The 26,523-nt window shown below is 39.4% G+C and overlaps 2 protein-coding genes across 2 annotated transcripts in view; both read right to left on the bottom strand.

Annotated features, from left to right (window-relative positions):
• The window catches only part of LOC127539468 (transmembrane protease serine 12-like), a 43,037-nt gene extending 33,345 nt beyond the window's left edge, over positions 1-9,692 (bottom strand). The window contains exon 1 of the mRNA XM_051963699.1: positions 9,582-9,692. Coding sequence (XP_051819659.1) covers positions 9,582-9,669 — 88 coding nt within the window. The 5' untranslated portion in view covers positions 9,670-9,692. The remainder of the gene's footprint in view (positions 1-9,581) is intronic.
• A 9,198-nt stretch (positions 9,693-18,890) lies between these two features.
• Positions 18,891-26,523, bottom strand: part of LOC127538715 (ADP/ATP translocase 3-like) — a 41,235-nt gene continuing 33,602 nt past the window's right edge. The window contains exon 2 of the mRNA XM_051962467.1: positions 18,891-20,380. Within this exon, the coding sequence (XP_051818427.1) occupies positions 19,380-20,380 (1,001 nt within the window). The 3' untranslated portion in view covers positions 18,891-19,379. The remainder of the gene's footprint in view (positions 20,381-26,523) is intronic.

A 26,523-nucleotide genomic window follows, 5' to 3' on the forward strand; every position in this document is an offset into this window, starting at 1 on the left:
CCTAAAATGTGGCACCCTGAACTAAACACACAGCGGAACGATTAATTGCTTTTGTTTGCCCCTTGGAACATAAACCAGAAATATAAGCTTTTTTGACCAAATGAGTCTATGGTCTTATAATGACTTATAATGAGTCTATAGTCCATTGTATCTTTTTCACACAAACAGCTGTCCATCTATCCTTCACATCCTTCTGCATATCTGCATATTCTTCATATCCTTCACAATATTTGTGAAGATGATTTTTTAAAACAAGAACAAAGGATTTTTACAATCATTCCAACTAAATTTTACTTTGCTAGATTCAATTTTGTCATCCAACATTTTACACCTTGAGAGCTTGATAGGATATATATATTTAATAAGCAAATTCATGCCTTTATTTAAGTCACATAGAAAAATGTCCACTAAATATCTCCCTGACCCATCTGTGTACTTTTGACTCCATTCAACCTGTCCCAAAATCTATGCAACTACATTGTCATTTAACCTATATCTCTCTATCTTGTCTACAAGTATAACAAGAGACCTTATCAAATGAATTCAAGAATTTCCAATTTTAAGATATATTCTAACCCAGTCTTTCTTTTATTTTTATTTGTATATTATAACTTTTTATTTACAAGATATATGCATGGGCAATATGCATTGACAATTGCAAAATCTTTTGTTCCAATTTTTCCCTTCCTTCCTCCCACCTCTTCCCCCAGATGGCAGGTTGACCAATATATGTTAAATATGTTAAAGTATATGTTAAATACAATATATATATACATGTCCATACAGTTATTTTGCTGTACAAAAAGAATTGGACTTTGAAATAATGTACAATTAACCTGTGAAGGAAATCAAAAAAAAAAAAAATGAAGGGATAAAAATAGAGGGATTAGGAATTCTATGTAATGGTTCATAGTCATCTCCCAGAGTTCTTTCCCTGGGTGTAGCTGGTTCAGTTCATTACTGCTCTATTGGAACTGATTTGGTTCATCTCATTTTTGAAGAGAGCCACGTCCATCAGAATTGATCATCATATAGTATTGTTGTTGAAGTATATAATGATCTCCATCTAACCCATTCTTTCATTAGGACCTTATGAGCTCTGAGATGTCAGGGATTATTATCCCCATTTTAAAAATGAAGAAACCAAAGTTCAATGAGATTACACAGCTAGTAAAGAAAAGTCTTAAAGTTTACAGATTGCCAACACAGGGTAGCCTTCTACTTCCTAAAGTTTTCCATTCTGCTTCTAGAAAGTTCTTTTTTTGTGTGTATGAGGCAACTGTGGTTAAGTTACTTGCCCAGAGTCACATAGCTAGTAAGTAAATGTCTGGGGTTGGATTTGAACTCAGGTCCTCCTGACTCCAGGGTACCTACCTGCCCCTCTAAGAAATTTTCAGTACTAAAAAAGTTTCTCCTGATAACTGACCCCGATTTGCTTCTTTACTAATTCTGTCCATATGACAGCTTTTCAAATGTTAATATAGTTATCAGGTTTCTGAGTGTTTTCTTCTTCATATTCAGTCTCAGGTGACTATTTATGTGATCATTATAAATACTCCAAAACACAAAAAAGCAAAGGCCTAAATTAAATTGACTGCAATGGGAGTGGAAAATAGAAGGAAGATGTGAGAGATATTGCAAAAGTAGAATTCATATGGCAAATAAAATAAGAAAGGAAAAAAAGTAAAAGATAATTCTGAGATCATGTCAATGTTTGGGAAAATGATGGTGTTTATAATTTATGGTATTTATTTATTCAGCAGAAATGAGAAGCTGGCAGATACTTTAACTTCAGTTTTGAACATGTTGAGTCTCAGATAGGGGAGGAAGTTGAAAATATAGAGCTGTAGCTCAGAGGAGAGATGTGGCTTGGAGCCAGATTTACAAAACCAACACAGTAGTGTTGGTGGAAATCATTTCAAAACTATAGAAAGCAAGGTAAGGGCCTACTATACATCCCTGAGAGATACTCAGGTTTAAGGGGAAGGGTCCCTATTCTACTTTGCAGTATGAACTGTTAGAAGTAGAAATAATGAACTGTATTTTCTAAAAAAAAAAAAAAAAAACCCTGAATTTCTTACTTCTTCAATCCCCAAAATCAAGCCCACAAGTATGAACCCAAAGAAAAAGAAGCAAAAAGAATTCCCTTAATTTAGGAGGCATTAAGTAATTAATAAAATCAGCAGATGCAAGGGGCCTGGCAGATATTGAACTGTTGAATGAGCAGTTGATATGATGGATTTATTATATTGTATTATATACTGGCCCTTCTCTGAGAGAGGGGTGGATATCAAGTATAACCATAGTAAACATGATTCCAAGAGAGGTAGGTAAAGACACACTACACACACACACACACACAAAAACCCTCTCGTCTCTACCCATACCCCATTCCCAATAAACTGGTAAAGAGCATAAAGGATTGTTCACCAAGTTATCAACAGAGGTGCAAGCTGTATGCCCAATTATGGAAGTTTTACTTAAGTCAATTTAAGTGCTAAATTAATTCTGTCCAAATGCAACAGGGTTGTTACTCGCTTACATTCACGGGGAAATACTTCACATTGGTCTTTGTATCTTCAGCACTTCTCACAATATCTGGAACATCGTGGTACTTCATCAATGCTTGTTGATCATTTACTGGAGAGAGTTCCCACTGATGGAGCAGGCCTTCTCAGGATGAATGCTTCCAATACCAAGCCTCTAATCTCCAAGATTCTGCACAGCATCAGAGTCCCCGATCCCAGACTGTTTGCTGTCAAGATCTCATTTAGGATGGGCAAAGGATATGAACAGACAATTTTAATTTTTTCTAAGCTTTTTATTTTCAAAATATATGCACGGATAATTTTTCAACATTGACCCTTGCATAGCCTTGTGTTTCAGATTTTCCCTTACTTCCCCCCACCCCAGGTGGCAAGCAATCCAATATATAAAGACAATTTTTAGATGAAGAAATTAAAGCTATCTGTAGTCATAGGGAAAAAATGCTCTAAATCACTATTGATCAGAGAAAAGCAAATTAAGACAACTCTAAGTGATCTTTCACATCTCTTAAATTGGCTAAGATGACAGGAAAAAGATAATGATAAATGTTGGAGAGGATGCAGGGAAAAACTAATGCATTGTTGGTGGTGGTGTGAAATAATACTTTCATTCTGGAGAGTAATTTGAAACTATGCACAGTTCTATAGGACTTTGATCCACAGTATCACTACTGAGAGACTCCAAAGAAATTCTTAAAGAGGGGAAAAGACCCACATGTGCAAAATGTTTATAGGAACACTTTTTGTAATAGCAAGGAACTGGAAACTGAGTGGATGTCCCATTGGGTGCCTGAATAAATTATAGTATATGAATGTAATGGAATATTATCGTTCTGTAGGAAAAGATGAGCAAGTTGATATCAGAAAAGCTTGGAAAGTCTTACATAAACTGATACTGAGTGAAATGAGTAGAATCAAGAGAACATTGTATATAGCAACAATTTATATGATGATCAACTGTGATGGACTTGGCTCTTCTCAACAATGTGAACATTCAAGGTAATTTTAATTAACTTACGATGGAAAATATCCAAATCAAGAGAGAGTAAGGAATCTAAATATGGATGAAATCATAGTATTTTCACCTTTTGTTTGTTTTTTTCTTTCTCTTGTATTTTTTCTCCCTTTTGGTCTGATTTTCCTTGTACAATATACCAAATATGGGGGGGAAAAGATCTCATTTAGGAAACAACTATCCAATATACTTGGCTCCAAGGACAGTTTCAATTATGCAACATCTCTACACTATCTTGGTATAGAGAGGCTGACAAAGAGAGACAAGGAAAACTTTCTCTCTCAAAGAGAAAGCCTCCTTGAACCCTGACCCTGGAAAAGAGCCCAAAGGAGGCAAACAGCTTCATTCTGTTATCCTTAGAGACAGGCGCCACCCCCATTGATAACACTCACTACTGTCTAAGTTCTCTATAGAGGTAAAGATCAGTCTACAGATACCCATTCAATTCTAAAATTCTCCAATATTTCAACTGGCCCAACCTCTAGGATCTGCCCATAAAACTGAGTACCACCAACAAACCTGTTTACAAAATCTCCTGATTGTACTAAGGGCTTTTGTCCACAGAGAGAGTCTCTTTCTTAGTGATATTCAAAATTAAACTTTCCTATTCTGTGCCACAAATAACTTGGGTTCCTGAATTCTTGTCATGTGGACTTGCTCTGCCTTTTTTTCTTTCCCTCCTCCAACCTCAGATTCGGATCTCATCAGGATGAAGCAAAAGAATTTAGCCCCTGGAAAACTAGGTATTTACTGTCCGAGGCCTAAACAAATCAGAGGCTGCCCTTTGCCAAAACCAGACTGTTCAGGATTGAAATCTCAGTCAAATGGTTCTATATCCCCATCCAAATGTAATCTTTTTCCTTCTAATCCCACTGATATGACATCTCTTACCTCAACAAAAATCTTCTCATTCTGTCATTCCCCATTCTCTCATCTCTGTCAACCTCAGGATTGACCTTACCCCTTCTGCCTATTCTGCTCTGCCTTCCTTTTCCACAGTGAATTCTGTGACTCCTCATCTATTTTAAATTAACTTTCTTCTCATCTACACCTCTCTTTTCACTTCTTCAATTTTCTTGAACAAAGAAATTTGTATTCTCCCTTAACCCTGGACCAAAAACAAACAAACAAACAAACAAATCTCTGGGTCACCTTTTTCTCCTATTTCCTGGTTCCTTCTTGGCTACATACAAACAAGTTAAGGTCTCCTTCATCCTTAAATAAACAAACAAATAAATAACAACTTTCACTTAACTGAACCTCAAGCTATACCCTATAGCTCTTCTCCCTTTCATAGCCAAATCCTAGAACATACTGAAGGGAGCCCCAAAACTCTAAAACTCTTTGAAGGACAGATTCTCCTTGAATCCTGGCCTCTGTAAAAGACCCTGAGAGACCACCACTACCCCCATTGATAACAATCACTACCGATTAAGCTTCCTATTAAATTAAAGAAATTCATTCAATTCTTATTCAAAGCTCAAGCTGAACCCAGGTCTATCAAGAACTGCCCTCAGCTTGTAGTCAAAGGCTTTCATTATTTAAAAAAGACAATTTTAAACCCTCTCTTTGCAAAGGAGCTAATGTGCCATCTCTGGCATAGCAAATTCTGCCCGTTGGAATATTCTCTTTCAGTGTTACCCTTTCTTTATCCTCACCTATTTCCCTAACGAGACTTTATATCTCTTTGTTTCTACTAGAAACTTTTCTTCTCTGCTAGGACTCCTCTTCTATTTATGTATAGCAAAGGCTGACTTGCCAATGCCTATAATAAACTTCTTTTTATCAGTTTAGCTTTTCTGGTTGGTAAATTCCTTTACTAAGGACCTCTGTGCCATTAGAAGGGGGTTCCCCAAAACTGTACCCATGTGGCAAATCCCAAGGGGATTTAGAGGAGCCATTTAGTTCCTCTCATCATTTAACTCTCTGACCACCAGAAACTCTAATCTCATTTTGGTTCCCTGAATCTAATCTCATCAATACCATCTAGATGAGTTGTCTTTCTCACTCACTTCAGACTCTTACAATCATCTCCACCATTCAATCTAAACTTCTCTCTATTTAAGGTCACCAGAAATCTTTTAAATCCCAAATCCAATAGCCTTTTCTCAAGCCATATCCTTCTTTCTCTTTCCGCAACATGTGACCCTTATGGACACTTTCTCTTCCCTAGGTTCTTTTCCTATTTGTTGGATCAATTCCTTCTACCTTCTTTGCAAGTTCATCATTCATATTCTGCCCCAACTATCATAACATAGAGCCTCTGGCTCTATCCTGGGGTCCTCTCCTCTATCATCTCTATGAATGGGATTCCCATATCTATACATCCTGAGTTTTAGCTCCATATTTCTAATTATCTACTTTATAGCTTATTTTAATTGTCTACTTTATATCTTACTAAATTATAGATTAATAAAGGCAGAGCTGGGAGGCATCTGAGAGATTAATGAATCCAACTGCTCATTTTTACAGATGAAGAAACTGATGGCCAGAGAGGTGAAATTCTCAAGTTCTAAGTGGCAGACAGAATTTGAACCCAGGTCTCCTGTGTAATTACTGTGAACCTTTTCATAAGGAAGTGACTGATCCATTCTTGGAAATCTTGAAGCACAAATTGAATCATACTTGTCCAGGATACTGTAGATGTGTTTCCCATTTCAAAGAAAGGAGAGGGACAGAATGGTACACCACAACAGAATGCTACATTTGAAATCCAAGGATCCAACCTTTTCCTATTATGTTTATTTATGTCACCTGTGTGACTTTGGACAATCAGCGTACCTAACCTCTCTGCATCTCCTAGCTCTAAATCTATCAAGACTGGCCTAGGTGCTCTCAGAGTCCTTTCAATATCTGAGGATTCTATGAATAGAAAACCTTCTACATATATGTTCTAAGATTATGAAAAAGATTCCCCAGGAGACACATGAGTTTTTGATTTTCCCAGAGACATACTTCCAAGATCTCTCCAGAAGATACTTGTGGGAAGACAAACAAGTTCACTTTTCATATGAGGTCAGCATTTCAGTGAACACCAGCAGTTCACAGTCATCTGATGGGACTGTATGTATGTATGTATGTATGTATGTATGTATGTATGTATATCTTTTAAAATTTCCCCCAAATAGAAACCTCTCACACCACAGACAGCAAAAACAACTTAGAAGGTCAGCAAAAAAGGTTTGTTGCACTTGGGTGAGACTGGAATGCAGTCCGAAGCAGGCAACACCAGCACAGTCCCAGCAAACCAGGAGCAAATTTTGGGAGCCACTGAATGAGCAGCAACTGCTCTCCTCCACAGATGGTTGGGGCAGGTATCAAACAACTGGTCAGAAGGTGATTACAGAGCTCTCTTTGTTAGCACTGAGGCAGGACACTGTTACTTTGTCTGTATTCAAATCCAGATTGCAGTCCTGAATGGCAGTCCTAGGGCAAGGAAGAGCATTAGCAGACCAAAGCTTGCAGACACAGAGGAAGAGGACCTTCTTCACAGTTCCAGGGCAGAAAAGAATGCTAGTGATTGATCACACACAGACCACAGATTAGCACAGACCAGAAGAAGAGTAAACACTTCTCCTTTTATCATACCAACTTGGAAGAACTGAAAATTTACAAGTCCCTGGAAGTATCACTGAAAACAGCTGCACAAAACCCCTGATGATTGGGACAAATGCACCCTTTACCCTGAAAGCAGAGCTGCACTTTGACAAAAAGTTAAAAGTCAAATAATAGGCTAAGAAAATGAGCAAACAAGAGAAAAAAATTCTGACCACAGAAAGTTACTATGGTGACAAAAGAGATCAAAATACACACTCAGAAGATAACAAAATCAAAGCTCTTAAGAGCTTTGTAGATTCAAATGTAGATTCAAAGCTTCCAAGAAAAACAATGAATTGGTTGCAGACCATGAAAGTACTCAAAAAGGAATTTTAAAATTGAGTAAGAGTTGTAGAGGAGAAAATGGGAAGAGAAATGAGAGTGACGCAAGAAAATCATGAAAAACAAGTCGATGGCTTGATAGAGAAGATACAAAAAATACTGAAGAAAAATCATCTTTAAAAACAGACTAGGCCAAGATTCTACAAGGGTAAATGTTGAAAATTATCTATGCATATGTTTTGAAAATTAAAACTTTAATTTAAAAAAAAAAAAGGCTAGGCCAAATGGTAAAAGAAGTTCAAAAAGCCAATAAGGAGAAAAATACCTTAAAAAACAGAACTGGCCAAATTGGGGGTGGAGGGAAGCCATTGAAGAAAATAACTCCTTTAAAAGAAAACACAAAAACTAATTGAAGAAAATAATTCCTTAAAAACTAGAATTGAGCAAATGGAAGCTAATGAATTTACGAAATCAAAAACCAAAAAAAACAAAAACAAAAGAATAAAAAAATAGAAAACAATGTGAAATATTTCAGTGGAAAAACAACTGACTTGGAAAATAGATTCAGGGATTACTGGAATTAAATACAGGAATTAAAAATTACTGAACTATCTAAATACCATGATTTAAAAAAAGAGAGAGAGAGACCCTAAATATTATTCTTCAAGAATTGTAAAGAAAAACTTCCAGGATATTCTAAAACCAGAGGGCAAAACATAAATTAAAAGAATTCACCAATCACCTCCTGAAAGAGAACCAAAATGAAAATTCTCAGGAATATTTTTTTATAGCAAATTCCAGAGCTCCCAGTCTAAGAAAAATATTGCAAGCAGCAAGAAAGAAACAATTCAATTATCATGGAGCCACAGTCAAGATAACGTGAGATTTGGCAGCTTCTATCCCTCCCTTCTCCTCATCCCTCTCCATTAGACAGCAAGTAATCCAATATATGTCAAACATGTGCATTTCTTCTATACATAGTTCCACAACTGTCATACTGCGCAAGAAAAATCAGATCAAAAATGGAAAAGAAAATGAGAAAGAAAACAAAAAGCAAGCAAACAATAAAAAAATGAAAATACTATGCCGTGATTCACAATTAGTCCTTTCTGGTTCTCTCCATCACAAATCTATTGGAATTGCCTTGAATTACCACATTGTTGAGAAGAGCCATGTCTATTAGAGTTGATCATCTCATAATCTTGTTACTGTCCGCCAGGTCCTGCTCATATCACATAACAACAGTTCTTTTAAGTCTCTCTAACTGGCTCATCTCTTGGTACTCAACTCAGCTCCCTTACTACTGGCTTTTCCATTTATCTTTTATTGGTTTCTTTCTGGGTTTTGTGGCCACAAGAACCTCCCCTTGATTAATCTTTCATGAATTCAGGAAATCTACCTCTCAGTCTGTTACAATCCAACAATCCTTATTTAATCTTTTTATAGCCTTTAAAGGGTTATCCCTCTTCCTACCAATTTCTTTCTTCGTTTAATTATTTCCAATTTATGCTGCATATATTTCTCCAGTGCACAGTTGTCAGCATGTTGTCCTTGAAGGTGGGGATTTTTGCTTTCCCCAGTATTAAGCTTATTAAGCTCTGGGCTCAGCAAACTACCCTCCCCGACCTGCCTCACCACCCGCTGCGTTTTTGTTATCAACAGCTAAAATCGTTTACAAGCAGGGGCTGCGTTTGCAGACCCTGGATGCCATAGCACAACACGGGCATACAGTAGATACTTAGTAAATGCTAGCCAAATTATCTAACTTATTGTCTTTGGCTTTTAGCAACCAAACTAATCACGTTAAGACACAAGTGGAATTGAGAGAATGGAGACACCAAGCCCTATTATAAGGAATTAAGAAGTGGTGGAGAAAGCACCCGGTGAGGGTCGAGGTAGACCTGGGTTCAAATCCTACCGCAGGCACGACATTTTAGTTGTAACCCCAGCCAAGTCCCTTTACTTTAGTGGTCTGTGCTTCCATTTCGCCCTCAGTAAAGTAAGGAGGTTGACTTCAGTTCTAAATCTGTCCCTGCGGCGGGAAATCAGCGAACACTGGCTGAACTGCATCACAAGCTGAGGAGGACTTGTGTGGGCCCCGCCCAGGGGACGCAGAGAGGAAGGGGGCGGGCCAGACTTACTCCGGTCGAAGAGCGCCCCTTGGTCGCTCGCATACGTGAAGTTGCCCCACACTAACCACAGAGCGGCGCCCACAAGCCAAGACCCCATTTTGGTAAGGGGGCGGAAGAAGAAATGGCCGCGGCTACGTTTTTTATCCGTCCTCTGACGTCAATCCGAGGCGCGGACTGTCCTCGCGGCAGGAAGTGCGGACTACGAGCTCTCGGCAGGGAGCTGCACGTGGTGCATAATGACGTCACTGACAGATTGAGGAAGGGCGGTGAAAGAAGGAAGGGGGCGCAGTGTGAGGAGTGGGAGTCGGCTGAGTGCCCTTCCCTACCCCCAATAACAAATAGGAAATGAAAACAAACCCAGCAGGGGGCGTCCCTTGACTTTGGGGGTCTCATCTCGCCAAACTCCGGGCCGCCAATCTTTCACTGGCTGGGCCGGTAGGCCCACGATTTGCCAACCACCGCTAGGGGACGCAGCGGAGACAGCCCCAGGTTATGTCAATGCTGTATCAGCCTCAGTTTTCTCAATTGTAAAATGGTTGATAATACTTTTCACCTGCCTCCTCTGCTAACTTGCCTCTGTTTGAGGGGTGAGATACCCTAACAGCGATGGAGTCCCTAGGGCTATGTCGCAGGTTTTGCTCAAGAATTCTCAGTCCCAGTCTGCAAGCAAGGTTTGGCAAAAAGGGGTTTAATTTCACTGAGCAGCTCTTTCAGGGGGCTGCTTCCTGATTAGGATAATAGCAAAGATTGGGATACAGAGTCGTGATTTATTTAGCTTTCTATGGCTTGGGGGTAGGGACCGATTGAGGGACTAATTTTCAAAACAATAAGGGTGGTGATTGTTTCCCAGACCAGAGTGATTCCCAGATCTGTTGGAGGTGGGAATTTCCCGTGGAAACCAGGTAGTTTTTCCAGAACCCGAAGGGGTTGAGATTCAGGATTTTTAAGATCCAGATCCAGTAAAGGGCAGGAACTTTGGAGAAATGTACTTAAGGCTCAGTATGCTTGATTTAAACAAGGTGTTAACTCTAGAATTGGTAAGACAATAGTTGTCTAGTTTAGGATGTGAGTTCTCTAGTTCAGTATGATTGATTTAATATTACAACAAATAATGGTTCCCTAGTGATATAATGATTGGCTTATAATCAGTATACTGTAATGATGTAATTGTAATAGAGCATATAAACTGGGGACAAACTCAGTCAGAGGGAGACTTCAAGGTGGTGGCTCTCCTGCATTCCTCCATTGAAACTAAGACCCATTCCAGAGGGCCTCCAGAAAATAGCCCAGCCCCAGGCAAGGAGACAGACTGTGAAGGAAAAAATAAAGACTTTTGGACTTTATCCCTGGCTATTCTCATGGTGATTACTCTGCTGAAACAAAGGTGGTCTCAAGACCTCCAGAAAGCTAACCAGAAGATTACACCCCCCCCAAAAGATTAGGAGGACACAGTTCTATTACATCACCTCTACTTTAAAGGTTCTTAAACCAGGTTTTGTGGAAAGATTTTAGGGCACCTATGGAAAGATTAGAAAAGAATAAATCATGTCTTTGTTCCAATAAAGTTGATTTCTTTTGTAATTCCCTCCCCCCAAAAAAGTAATATATATAAAGCACTTAGCAGTGCTTGGAACATTTGTTGAGCTTCAAGGAACCCCAATATAGTTGAGCCCCATGGAGCCCTATAGAGGCTAATATTGTCTGTGAGGTTTTCTTGGCAAGGATACTAGCCTGGTTTGTCATTTTCTTGTCCAATGGATTAAGGCAGAGAAATTTTTTCAGGGGTCTTGCGGAAGAGACCCTGAGAGTCACAGCAGTTTATCTGCAAAATTGCACTTAATTCATAGGGAGACCTTGAGGACCAAATGAGATTCTATCTATATCTTTAATATCTATATCAACCTATCTATATGTAAAACACAGCAATGACTGATGCATAATAAATGCTAAATATATGCTCATTCCCTTCCCAGCATCTGATGCTTATCTATCTGTGAGCTAGGAGCAGAATGGTTTTCAGAATCTCTGAACAATAAAAGAATGGGGTGTGAGAATTGAGGGTTGAGAGATTCCCCTCTGGTTGATGTTACAGATTCTTTGTGAAAGAATTCGAAAACCCGAAGTTTGTGGCAAAAAAAGTGGGATTTATTTACACTAAGAAGACAGCTTTCTGAATGGGCAAAGAATCCTGTTAGGATTATTTTTGTGAAAGTCTGGGTATGTGTGATTTTATGGGGTCTCTGACTCCAAGGAATCAATTTCCAGATGAATGAGGGACTAATCTCCAACTCAGTAGAGGGCCTTTGCTATGCCTCAGGTTGAGATTTTAATTGAATGAGATTACTTATCTAGAAGTTGCCCTTATGGACCAAAAAATGGGCCCTTCTCAGAGACCCAGAGGGTTTGAGACCCTTCCTCCAGGGTTTACATCAGGGCCTTTCTAACACTTCCCCCACAGATTAAAGGGGATACAATTTACATCAGGGCCTCCCTCAAAGATTAAAAGGGACCAAAGATTAAAGGGTCATTTCTCCCCCTCAAGCAGTCACCCCAAATTCAAAGAAACAAAGTTCTCATCTTCTGTAGTTGCTTCAAGCTGACAAAGGTTCTAGAGCTGTCCCCAATATTCAGGTCAGGAGGGGAAGTTCGAGATCTGAAGATTGCAGCAGTGGCATCTAAAGGATGTTGTGTGTCAAGTCAGTTGTCCATGATCTTCTGGCTAAACAAGGAGTTGAAAGTTCATAGCTTGGAGCCTGGAGGAAACAAAGCCGATTAAAAATGCAGGGGCCAAATATGGGTAAAAAAAAATAATAATTAGACGTGGAGTTAGCATAGGGGTTTAGTAGAGACCATAACCAGGAACCCCATCCAGAGGAAGACTGGGGGGAGGAGGGGCATGAGGAGTTTTCCATGAATGTCTTGCATCCAGCTAGCTTTCTCTAAGATTCTCTTAGTACAAAGTTCAACTTTCCCTGAGTTATTGATGTATATACAGTAAGACAAATTGACCAGGGCACAAACACTTGAGGCAAGTAGATAATCCAAGGCCATTCAATTATCTAAAACCAAAGATTCCTGGCTCTCTGGGAGAGAGTGTGCAGTTAGGCAGCTGGTTGATTGTGGCAGTCAGGTTGTAGAGGATGCTTTCATTCACATTTCATTCACATCTAGCATTGTTGTGCCTTTAAATACCAAAGAACATTTTCCCCAAATCCCTGTCTTTGTCTCCTTGAAGGAGTGGGGGCAGTATTTGAGGCAGTGGCATTATATACACTGAAACAAGCACTTAGGTAACCTAGGGTGCAAGACCCATAGTGTTTACAAGGTGTTAGGCATAGGGTAGAGAAAATTACAGGCTGGGGAGGTTCTAGTCAGAGGCATTCCTCTTAACAGGTCCCTTAGAAACATTGAAATAGAATGGAGAATTTAGTTTGCAGAGGAAGGCTTATCCCTTAGGTGCACAGAAGGTACCTGAGGTCAAGTTTTATAGTAGTTTCCTGGTTGCTTGTCCCCAAGGATGATTGTAGTTACATAACATTCTATCAATCAGATATTACTTTTCAAGAGGTTATGAAGAAGTTTCAAAGAAGATTTTGTAGAACCATTATGAGTGAGTTTGCCAGAATAATCTCGGGATGGATACCCTACAGTTATTTTTTTGGAGTATCCATATTCATAGGTACATCTAGCCCTTGACCCACTTGTGCAGCTGGTACAGGTTGTTGAGGTGAAATTGCAGCAGACTTGAAAGGAATCACACTCACTTGCACCAACAGTATTGGCGGTACAAGTCAGCGTCTCCACATCAGAGATGCAAACATGGCCATTATGGGCCATAGTGACAACCACTGTCTCTGTGGTATAGGTGTGGTAATGTGTAAACATGAAATCTTTCTCAGCAAGAAAACAGGGGATAGTCAGGTCAGAGTTGTTCCCCTGGGGAGTAGCTAGTACAAATGGAGTGGCTCCAGGGTGGAGATGGTGACACTTGGGAATGGGACCTTTGCAAAAAATGCATCTGTGGGCCACCTTGAGAGTGTTGATGACACACCCAACAATTTTGAATGCTCCTATTACCTGCAGAGTTCCTTAGTCTGACTAGGAAGTTATCTCCCACTGGTGAGGGCTCAGAGTAAGACCAGGAAAGCTGGAGAGAGAGTATTAGAAGTAAAGTTCTCATGGTGAGAAAGGAAGGAAGGAAATTATAGTGAGAGGAAGTCAGATAATTTCACCCTTCTTTCTCCAGAATTTTTTCAGGGGTCTTGCGGAAGAGAAACTTCAGGTCCTCTATAGATTCACAGGAATATTCTGAGATATCTGAAGGGGAGGTGACAGAAGCAGCATTTTTAATCCTAGAAATATGAGTCCAGCTGGGGGACCCTTCCAGTTTTACTGACATTGGAATAGTCAGAATGACCTTGTATGGACCTTTCCACTTTATACCCAAAGGGAGAGCACCACGAGGCTTCCAAGATTTCAAGTATATCACGTCCCCTGGATTTACAGGGGAGGCAGTTTGAGTATGAGCATCTGTAGATTTAGGGAGATGCTCATTTGCATATTCAGAAAGTACCTTCTAGACTGCACCAAGCTGGGTGGCAAACTGAGTGACCCAATGCTGTTCTGGATCTACAAGAATGTCTGTGGTTAGGAAAGGCCTCCCATACAGAAGTTCAAAGGGACTCAGCTTAATGTCCTCCTGAGGTGAAATGAGGCCCTAATGGGAGATTCTTCATCCAATCCTCTGGAGTCTCTAAGTACAGTTTAATGAGGACTGTGATTCATTTTCTCCACCTTCCCAGAAGGCTGAGGACACCAGGCAGAGTGGAAGTGATGGGATCTTAAATTCCTCAGCCACATTTTGGGTGTCCTGGGAAGTGAAGGCCAGACCATTGTCACTCTGTAAGGAGCGAGGTAGTCCAAAGTGAGGTATGATGTGATACCTCCTGAGCTTTCTCAATCCTATAGGAGAAAGCTTCTACCCAATTAGTAAAAGTGTCAACAAAGACTAAAAGTAACTTGAAACCTCTACAGGAGGGTATGTGCATAAAATCTACTTGCCAATCTTCCTCTGGGTATGTTCCCCTTCTCTGAACAGGCTTCAGGAGAGGGGGAAGTTTAACAGCTCTTTCAGGATTTACTTGGGCACAAATTGGGCAAGCTGGCAGACCTGTCTGATGTTTCTCCCAATTTGTGACCAATAAAAATGCATTTCAGAAGGGATTGAAGAGCATTTCTTCCCAAATGGGCAGCCTGATGAAGGCCAAAGATAAGTTTCTTCTGACTTGCTTCTGGGATTAAGAGTTGGTTTGAAAGTGTTTGAAACCAGCCAGAAGAAGAAAGGGTATATCCCCTTTCTTCTGCAAGGGTTTGTTCTTGTGGGCTGTAAGAAGGGGTATAAGATTCAGAGAGCTGAGGAATTAAAGGTGCCATAGTTAGGGGTGAATGGGCAGCAGTTTTAGTGGCTAAATCTGCAACCCTATTTCCCTTGGCTTGAAGTGAATCTCCGTTCTGGTGTCCTTTACAAAATATAATTGTAACCCTTCTGGGTCTGTGGACAGTTTGTAGTAGCTGTAGAATTTTTCTTGTATTTTTAATAGGAGAATTCTTTGCTGTCAAAAGTCCCCTTTTCTTTCCATATAGCCCCATGAGCATGAAAAATATGAAAAGCATATTTGGAGTCAGTATAGATGGTCACTCTCATTTCCTTTCCCAGTTCTAAAGCTCTGGTTAGGGCAATGAGTTCAGCTTTCTGGGCAGAAGTCCCAGGGAGCAGTCATTTAGTTTCTAGGGTGCTATTGAGGGTAAGCCTCCCATTCGCAAGCCACTGATGTCCTTTGACTTCTAAAATCCTCTGGTGTCCTAGGGTAAATTCTTCTCTGAGGCACAAAAGCCATTCTAGAGAAACTGAATTCAGTTCCTTTGAGAAATAGGCAATGGGTCTGGGATCCCCCAGGGCCTGACCCTGCCTTTAGGGATGGCAGATCAAGATAAGAATGCAGTTAAGCGGCTCCAAATCTCTTAACTGTTTAGTTAAAAGTTTGTGCATAAGAATTTCTCAATCCTGACAGAGGATTTTCCCCAGATTTCAGAGAGAATAGGGGAGAGCTTTGAGAAAGACCATCTGGAGGTCTGAGAAGAGAAAATTGGATCCCCAATTTCACCATTAAATCACACCCCAATAAGGGAGCAGGAGATGGGAGGGAATAATAAGGAACGAGTGTTTAAATAACAGGTCACCAAACTGGCAAGGCAGAGGAAAAGTCTCAAAACAATTAAGTTTCCTTTCTAATCCCATTCTATGGGGGTAGGAAGTGAGACCAGAGTGCCAGAGCAAGATGGAAAGAAAAGTCCTCATAGCAAAAAGAAATTCAATGGTCTTAATAGCCACATCGGGAATAGCCAGGGTTCCACTGTTGTGATAGATTGAGAGGGAGCTTGACCAAGTTCCAAACTCCTGCCAGAAGGCAGAATACCAGGGAGTGAGGGGTAGCTGTTTGTCCTCTGTAAGCAGTCCCTCCTCCAGTGCCCCTCCTGAGTGCATTCAGGGCAAGGATTGGGGAGTTTCCTTGGGGGACAATTTTGGTACAATGGCCCTGTCCATGACACCTAAAGCACGAACTCCTAGGTTTTCTGGAAATGTCAGTAGCTAAAATATGGGACTGTTCTCCATTTCTCACTTTAATTCTGTAGTCTTTTTCCTCTGCGGCAGTTTGCTCCTTATTATTAAAGACTCCAACAGCTGTTTCTAACAGCTGAGTGGAAGAAATTTGAGGGCCCAAAGCTGGCTTCTGTAGTTTCCTCCATATATCTGGGTCAGATTGTTTAATATTAACATCTCCCCAGGAGAGATCAAGAAGGGCATTCGCTTTGGACCCCTCAAAAAACTGGGTGGGGTCCTCAGAGTAATGGCCAAGTTTTTCCTTAGTCTAGGAGAGATTTGACATTGAAAGAAGTACCTCTGCTCTGAGTGTCTCTCCCTGAGAGAGTTTGCTGCTTCTCTCAGGGGCCAGAGGATAAACTCAGTATCTTGAGGAGGAGAAAATCCTTGTATCAGAGGGATTGAGGAGTGCCGGCTGGGAAGTCTCAGGATCTGGTTCAGGAGGTGAGGGGAATAAAGTTAAAGAAATACTGTTGGACATAAGGTCCTGTTCTAGAAGGGATTCAGAAGCCTCCTGATAAGGACTCCATATCAGTGTAGAGGTGGGATCCTGTGTCTCTAGAGGAGCAGGAAGGAGGGAGTTATTTAAAAGGTTTGATTTCTCTCCAGCAAATTTAAGCAGCATCCTGTAGTGCTATTTTAATTTAAGCTTTTTAGTTTTGAGATCTTTTAAGCCATATTTGTCTCTGTTTTTTAAGAGAATGCTTAAGGAAGAATCCTTAGGGATAGAGACAGAGGTAGATTGTTCCATTTTGCCATAAGCCTTAGATTTCCCGGATTCTAGAGTGCCTCATCTTCTCTTAGGCATCCTCAGAGAGGGAGAAGACAGAAGTTTCCTGACTTCTGTTAGAATGCAGGAATTCCCAGTCTGAGCATCCCTAGTCAGGGAATTCTGCTGGAGTGTAAAGCTCCCGATGATTCAAACCTTCCCAGATATTTGAGTGTCCTAGCTATAGAATAGACAATTAGTAAGAGAAGGCTTACCTCCTCGGCCAGAATTTTGGGGATCCCATAACGGGCGACCAAATGTTGAGGTGTGAGAATTGAGGGTTGAGAGATCCCCCAAGAGCAGTGGGATCCCCTTTGGCCGGTGGCAAGTTTTGCAAAAGAATTCGCAAACCCCAAAGAATACAGGCTTGAGATTTGTGGCAAGAATGGGTTTATTTATGCTAAAAAAACAAAACAAAACAAAACAAAAAACAACCAAACAAAAAACAGTTTTCCTAATGGGCAAACTCCTAATTAGGAATTAGCAGAGCTGGATTGACAGGCCTTTGGTTTTTGCTCTAGCCCTAAACTGGGATTAATCTTCAACTCAATAGAGGAGTTGACCATGCCCCAGGCCGAGATTCCCAATTGAATGAGATTACTTATCTGGGAGTTTCCCCTAGAAGGGTGGGCCCTTGGGTGGTCCCCTCCCAGAGGCCAGGAGGGTTTGAGACTCCAGATCACCCTTCTCCCAGAGGTTCCTTTTCGATCCTTTCCCCCCAAGATTAAAAGGGATACAATTTACATCAGGACCCCCCAATATTAAAGGGGACAACAGTTTACATCAAAAAGATCCCAGAGGCCCAGTTCTATCAGGACCCAAGTCAGAACTCCCCAAGAGAACTTACTTTCCCTTAACAGACTTGTTTGAAAAGTTTTCTTTTATTAAATTTGAGTTTGTTTCTGCTTTCTGGAGTTAAGCAGAATATTTCTATGCCACTTTCTACAGAAGCCCTTGCAATATTTGATAATAGGGATTCTTATGCCTGTATAACCATTGATATGGTAGTAGGTTGCATTGACATAGCTCATTATGATTTACTAAGTACTTTACATCATCTCATTTGATCTTCACAACAGTCCTGTAACATAATTGCCATTTTCCAGGGGAAGAAAATGAGGCTGAGACTTCTTCCTACACCATGTAGTGTGTTAAGACAGGAGCTGAACTCAGGGTCTTTTCTACTCTAAGTCCATTACTATCCTCTGGTAAATTAACAATAATTCCCTAATTTTATAGATAATTTAAAACAAAGCCACCACTACAAATTCAGGTTAGCTCATTTCAGTGAGGTCATTGCTACACAGAAATTCTTTTAATCTCCCAACACTGACATGTTCTCCATAGAGATTTTTCCCAAGGCTCCAGATAATGTCCACAAACTTCTCTCTCAAAAAATGTCTTCAATTCAGGAAAACTCAGAAAATTGAAGATATTCATCCTCATTTTCAGAGGGAAAAGATGACCTTTTTTGCTTATAAAGCAGGTTCCTCTTTTTGATGTAAACTGTGTCCCCTTTAATCTTTGGGGGGGAGGGTTCTGATGTAAACTGTGACTCCTTTTGGGGAAAAAGGATCAGAAAGGAACCTTTGGGGGAAGGATGCTCCTGACTCTCAAACCCTCCCAGCCTCTGGGAGGGGCTACATCCATTCGTGAGGGAAACTCCCAGATAAGTAATTTTTCCAGTCAGTGACCCTGTCCAGGACACCTAAAGCACTAACTCCTACTTTTCCTGGAAATGTCAGTAGCTAAAATATGGGACTGTTCTCCATTTCTCACTTTAATTCTGTGGTCTTTTTCTTCTGCTGCAGTTTGAGCCCTATTATTAAAGACTTCAATGGCTGTTTCTAACAGCTGAGTGGGAGAAGTTTGAGGGCCCAAAGCCAACTTCTTTTTTTTTTTTTTTTTTTTTTTTAGTCTTCTGTGTATTTATTGTTTTACAGCAGAATGCCCAACACAGATCATCATAATTGCTAAATAGTCAGCTGTGCAAAATAGTATATATAGTGCTTAAATACAAATGGGAGACATGATTTTTTTAAATAAATACTTAAACACAAATTTATGGTCCTACAAAAAGAGCATTTAAACTAGATGGTCTAATTTGATCTGCCTCCTTGGACCCACAGTAACTGTTAATTTTCCCAAAAACCAATAGAATCAATATACTGAGAATCATCAGTTCCACTGTGTGAATAATGCATCACAATAAATGAGTCCCTTTTTTCTAAGAGCTGTTCCTGGCTCCTCTAACATGATCTGGCCTGGATAAAAAGACAACAGGAATTTCTTGAAGGTCAATGGTCCAAAATGCTAAGTATGGTTAAGTATTCTACATGATCTATATTCACTGGTTCCATTTTTAGTTAGGATGTACTTAGATAACTTTCTTCAATTCATCATACAGGACAAGCACGAAAGCTCCACCCATTCCTCTCAGAACATTAGACCAGGCACCCTTGAAGAAAGCTTTGCCACCCTCATCTTTAGCAATCTTCCTCCAGCAGTCAATTGTCCCAGTATACATGATATCAGCTCCTTTGCATCCAGATTGCATCATCATTCGCCATCTTACTGTATCAAAGGGATAGGAGACCACACCTGCCACAGCAGTCACTGTTTGTGCAATCATCCAACTTATCACACTATGAGTGTTCTTGGGATCTGGGAGCATACCTTTTGCTGTATCATAGATCCCGAAATAGGCTGCTCTATAGATAATGATACCCTGCACTGAGACATTGAAACCTTGATACAAGCCACAAATTCCATCAGACTTGGTGATTTTCACAAGGCAGTCTCCCAGGCCTTTGAATTCTCTCTCAGTGCCAGACTTCCCAACATCAGCTGCCAATCGGGTTCTCGCAAAATCCAAGGGATAGACAAAGCAGAGAGAAGTGGCTCCAGTGGCACCACCAGAGGCAAGATTGCCAGCAAAATACTTCCAGAATTGTGTGTGCTTGTCTACTCCTCTCAGAAACACTTGCTTATACTTATCCTTAAAGGCAAAGTTAAGGGCCTGAGTGGGGAAATATCTGATGACATTTGTCAAGTTACCCTGCCAGAAGGAAAGCATTCCTTGTTCCTTTGGAATTAGGACTATACAATCTATTATGCCCTTGTACTGCTTATCTGCAGCAATTTGTTTACTTGCATCATGCTGCACCTGTAATAAGAGCTTGACTCTTTCGATTGGGGCCACAGCAGTCTTGGAGATAGCAGCGGCGATGCCACTGGCCAAGAAATCCTTGGCGAAGGAGATGGCCTGTTCCGTAATGGTTACAGAGGGTAAAGGTGTTGGAGAGAGAGCAAGAAAGCCGGTGAAAGAGGACTGAAAGGTGGAGAACTCGTTGCAGCCTGCACAGTCCCTTGCTACAGCTCAGACCGAAAAAAAAAGCCAAAGCCAGCTTCTTTAGCTTCCTCTGTATATCTGGAACAGATTGTTTAATATTAACATCTCCCCAGAAGAGATCAAGAAGGGCATTGGCCTTGGACCCCTCAAAAAACTAGGTGGGGTCCTCCTAGTATTCAATACCACTGACTTACTCAGAATAGTAAGAACATACTCTTATAAGACTAAATAATTCCCCTCTCCTTTTTCCCTCCTCTCCCCATCTCTGCCTTTAATTCTTTCTTCTGGTTCTCCAACCAATCTGATAGTTTCCATCATTGGATCATCTATCCAATGCCTTCCAACACTGGTTTTTTCTCTCCCTTATTTTCTTCAGTGGTTTTGTGTACTCCTATGGGTTAAATTAGCATCTCTATATGGAAGACTCCCAAATCTATACAATATAGTCCTATCTTCTGAACTCCCAGAAAATGGTCAAAGCTAAATTCATCCTTCTTTTTAAAAAATCTATCCATCTTTTATATTCACAAGTTTTTAAATTTATAAGTTTCTCATAGCTGGTGTCATCCTTGACTCTGCCTCCTTGCTCACTCCCAGTTTTGTCAATTTTTTTTTTGCTGAGGCAATTGGGGTTAAGTGACTTGTCCAGGGTCACACAGCCAGGAAGTGTTAAATGTCTGAGACCAAATTTGAACTCGGGGCCTCCTGACTTCAGGGCTGATGCTCTATCCACTGTACCACCTAGCTGCCACAAGGTTTGTCAATTCTATCTGTAAGACATCTTTCTCACCACTCACACTGTGCAGATATAACCCTATTTTAAGCCTCATCAACTTTACTTTGGATTATGCAAACAGCCTCTCAATAACTTTCCTCCAGGCTCTTAATTCTGACCAGTTTATCTTCACTTTTTTGTCAAAATCATGAAGCAGGGCTCTGTCTCCTCTACCAAAAATCCTTGAGTGACTTTTGGTTTTAACCTCTCTTTCCAATTTTACTTCTCATTAATTTCTTAACTATTGCTTAAACTCAATTTAACACTCTGTTCCTTGATTCTCTGGCTTTGTACAAATTGGCTCTAATGCCTAGATTATACTTACATCTTAATCTCTGCTTTTCAGAAATTATCACTTCCTAAAATACTCAGCTCTGGGGACATCTTAGTGTTCTTTTCCTCTATCAGTTTATATATATATGTTCTTCTAATTTATTTATAATCTCATTCTTTATGCCTAGGTCATGATCCCATTTTGACTTTATCTTGGTGTACGGTGTTAAGTGTGGGTCAATGCCCAGTTTCTGCCATACTAATTTCCAATTTTCCTAGCAATTTTTGTCAAACAGTGAGTTCTTATCCCCAAAGCTGGGGTCTTTGGGTTTGTCAAACACTAGATTATTAAAGTTATTGATTGTTTTGTCCTTTGAACCCAACCTATTCCACTGATCAACTAGTCTATTTCTTAGCCAATACCAAATGGTTTTGGTATCTGCTATTTTATAATATAATTTTAGATCTAGTACAGCTAGGCCACCTTCATTTGATTTTTTTCATTAATTCCCTTGAAATTCTTGACCTTTTGTTTTTCCATATGAACTTTGTTGTTATTTTTTCTAGGTCATTAAAATAGTTTTTTGGGAGTGTGATTGGTATGGTGCTAGATAAATAGATTAGTTTAGGTAGTATTGTCATCTTTATTATATTTACTCACCCTATCCAAGAGTATTTGATATTTTTCCAATTGGTTAGATCTGACTTTATTTGTGTGGAAAGTGTTTTGTAGTTTTGTTCATATACCGTGTTTCCCTGATAATAAGACTTATCCTGAAAATAAGCCCTCCCCTTACTGTGTAAGATTCCTCTAAAATAAGTATTTAGTATAGTGCTAGATAAATAGATTAGTTTAGATAGTATTGTCATCTTTATTATATTTACTCACCCTATCCAAGAGTATTTGATATTTTTTCAATTGGTTAGATCTGACTTTATTTGTGTGGAAAGTGTTTTATAGTTTTGCTCATATACCATGTTTCCCCGATAATAAGACTTATCCTGAAAATAAGCCCTCCCCTTACTGTGTAAGATTCCTCTAAAATAAGCCCTCCCCCGAAAATAAGCCCTATTGAGATTGCTACTGTAGTGAAGGTGATCCCCTGTGCTACATGCTACATTACGGTACCCTCTAAGCGGGAGTGAGGGGGCATGATGGAGGATAAAAGAAGAACTCGGGGGGCATCATGGAGGATAGAAGGAGCACTCAGGGAGCATGATGGGGTTAAAACATTATTGAGGGGCATGATGGAGTGAAAAGAAGGACTGATGGTCATAATTTTATTATTCTGTCTGTTTTGACCCCCAGACATGAGTACAAAAAGGAAGAGCTATACTGTTGAGTACAAGAAAGCAATTGTAGAGGAGTCACAGGGCAAGAATCTTGCAATTTTCTGTAAAGAAAAACTTTTGGATCTTCGAATGGTCAGAAAATGGAGAGTAGATTATAATAACCTCAATCAACAGGTGGATGAGGGAAAAGGGAAAAAGCGCAGGTCTGGATCAGGTCAGCAACCCTTATATCCTGACTTGGAGATCCTCATTGGTGAATGGATTGCTGACAGGAGAGCAAAGGTCTTGGTTATGTGCAGGGCTGATATTCAAGCATTTGCTCTTTCAATGGCACCAGAGTTTGAAATGGTCTCAGAAGGATTCAAAGCATCACAACACAGGTTGGATGGTTTCCTTCAATGGTATGAACTGTCCCTAAGAAGATCAACAACACTGTTTAAGCTGGAAGATGCTGAAGTTATTAAATGTGCACTTGCATTCAAGTCCTTTATTGATAGGATCGACATTTCCAAGTACCAAACCTGCAATATAATTGCTATGGATGAAACTGCAGCGTTTATGGGACAAGGATCTCAAACAACAATTCATCATAGGGATGCAACGTCAATCTACATTCCCACCACTGGCTATGAAAATGCACGGGTCACCTGTGTTTTGGCAATTCGTTTGGATGGAAAGAAAGCCACACCTCTAATCATCAGTAAGGGCAAGAAAGATAAGATTGAACGTGTATCAGGCATTTACATTCTTGAAACCGAAAAAGCCTGGTGTACACAAGCCGTTATAAGAAAGTGGGTTGATTTAATGCTACCACTTGTTATGCGAGGTAACCAAAGAGGTCTGATAATCTGGGATTCAGCCAACACTCACCGCGCTAAAGAAATGAAGAACTTCCTTGCAGAGAGAAGAATACATCAAGTAATGATTCCTGCAGGAATGACTGCCTATCTCCACACCCTTGATATTGCAATAAACAAACCATTCAAGGACCATTTGTGCATGGAAGCCAATGACTACATTGAAAATAGAATGGAAAGAAATCAGTGTGGAAACTTTGTGAAGCCCTGTCTGCAAGAAGTCGTGACTTGGGTGAAGAAGTCATGGGATAAAATTACTGTGTCATCAAGGCACTACGAGCAGGTTACCTGGACAAGACATGTTCATTTAAAGAGAGCTATATTGCTGGACATGACAGATTGGGTCCACTTCTTCTGAAGGAAATAGAGGCGCAAGACATCCAGGATGGAATTCAGGGTATGGACACTTATGAGGATGTTGTTGAAGAAGATGACATGATCATTATTGAATAAAGGTACTTTTTTTTTGTTCACATTTACCTGTTTATTAAAATTGCTGTCAATGTTCATTAAAATAAGCCCTCTCCTGAAAATAAGCCCTCTGGGTTTTTTTTTTTTTTTTTTGGTCCAAAAAACTAATAAGACAGTGTCTTATTATCGGGGAAACATGATAGTTCCTGATTTTCCCTTGGCAGATAGATTCCTAAATATTTTATACTATCAATAGTTATTTTAAATGGAATTTCTCTTTGTAACTCTAAGTATTGGATTTTGTTAGTGATATATAAGAATGTTGATGACTTATGTGGGTTTATTTTGTATCCTGCAACTTTGCTTAAGGTATGGATTATTTCTAATAGCTTTTTAGTAGAATCTCTGGGGTTCTCTAAGTATACCATCATATCATCAGCAAAGAGTGATAATTTGGTTTCCTCATTACCTACTCTAATTCTTTTAATCTCTTTCTCAATACTTATTGCCAAAGCTAGCATTTCTAATACAATATTAAATAATAATGGTGATAGTGGGCAACCTTGTTTCACTCCTGATCTTAATGGGAACAGTTCCAGTTTATCCCCATTACTTATGATGCTTATTGATGGTTTTAAATAGATGCTACTGATTATTTTAAGGAAAAGTCCATTTATTCCTATACTCTCAAGTGTTTTTAATAGGAATGGATGTTAGATTTTATCAAATGCTTTTTCTGCATCTATTGAAATGATCATATGGTTTTTGTTAATTTGGTTATTAATATGGTCAATTATACTAATAGTTTTTCTAATATTGAACCAGCCCTGCATTCCTAGTATAAGTCCTACTTGATCATGGTGTATTATCCTGGGGATGATTTTCTGTAGTCTTTTTGCTAATATCTTATTTAAGATTTTAGCATCAATATTCTTTAGGGAGATTGATCTATAATTTTCTTTCTCTGTTTTCAACCTACCTGGTTTAAGTATCAGTACCATGTCTGTGTCATAAAAGAAATTTGGTAGGACTCCTTCATTCCCTATTTTTTCAAATAGTTTATATAGCATTGAGGCTAATTGTTCTTTATACAAGACTACATCCATGTAAGAACATGGATGGTCCACTGGCTATAGTGTTGGACCTGAAGCCAGGAAGACCTGAATTCACTTACTACCTGATAGTGATCATGGGCAAGTCTACCTCAATTTCTCAGGCTTCTTGTGAGGATCAAATAAAATAAAATATGTAAAGCACCTAGCATAGAGTAAGTGCCTAATAAATGCTTGTTCCCTTCCCCCTTGATAAGATGTGAATTACCTTTCTTGCAACTTTATTTATTTGCTTCTAGAAAGAATCGAAGTTTTAGGAGAATATAAATAAGCTGAAGGTTTCTATGTGTGCCTGAAGTGAAAATTTCCTACACTGGGATGTCAATGTTTCTTTAGCTATGTCCTATTCCTATCTCTTTTGAAATGATGCACAGAGTCACAGAGTTAGAGCAGGAAGGGACTTCAGAAGTTATTTACTACAAAGCCTCTTAAACCATAGGTTGAGATATCATATGGGAGCCATTTAATAATGTGGGGGGGGGGGGAGGTCACAAAATTTGGATTTATTATCAGTAAATGTTCAATTTGTATACTTATTTTTATACCTATGTATCCAGGGTTGCATAAAAATTTCTCAGGTAAAAAAAGGATAGATAATGGAAAAAGTTTAAGAAGTCCTGAGGTTATCAATTCTTGTATTTTATAAGATAAGGAATTGGTCACACAGCCTGTTTGTGTCAGAAGCAGAATGTGAACTGAGCTTTTCCTTGCTCCAGGTCCAGCACACTATCCACTATGTCCCTCAGGTAGCACTCTGCATCTGAAGAACTAAATATTTCCTGAAGGGGGAGGGACAACTTGTCAGGAAAAGAGTGGAAATTACATCAAAAAGAACTGCATCAATTGTTTTGTACTACTATGAACTTTCATATATTTTCCACAGTGTCTGTAAGGATGAAATAAAGGCTGTGTTGCATCTTAATGTTTGCATAGGCATTGGGGCTTCTTTTATCAACATGCATGAAAACCTTAGCATTAGCTCTATTTGAAGATTTTTTAGAAGAATGGAAACAAAATGACTCAGATAGGATTCTTGGACTGCCTCAAAGATTGTACCCAGTTCTTGTCAGCTCAAAGTGTTAAGGTACTGATTACAGAAATGTATGTGGAAAAAGAAAGAACTTTCAGCACATTATTTTTTAAAATGGTGAAATGACTCATTGAACAAATGTATTAACAAAACTGTTTATAAATATGACAGGAAATTAATTTAGGCCATATTTTATACTGTGTACCTCTGAATTGCAAGTAAAAAAAGATGGCATAAATGTGAATATTAAATGTATTTATCATAAGAGTAGAGAGGAGATGATTTTTAAAATTAAAAACAAGATTGCTTGGTTATATTTTTCAAATTCTGTACAATAAAAAGTAAAATTAATGGACTAGAAAAAATGTGATGAATATAACATAAAATAACATCTAATTACAAAGATATAATTAATTTT

The sequence above is a fragment of the Antechinus flavipes genome, chromosome 5, assembly GCF_016432865.1.
Source record: "Antechinus flavipes isolate AdamAnt ecotype Samford, QLD, Australia chromosome 5, AdamAnt_v2, whole genome shotgun sequence".
Lineage (NCBI taxonomy): Eukaryota > Metazoa > Chordata > Mammalia > Dasyuromorphia > Dasyuridae > Antechinus > Antechinus flavipes.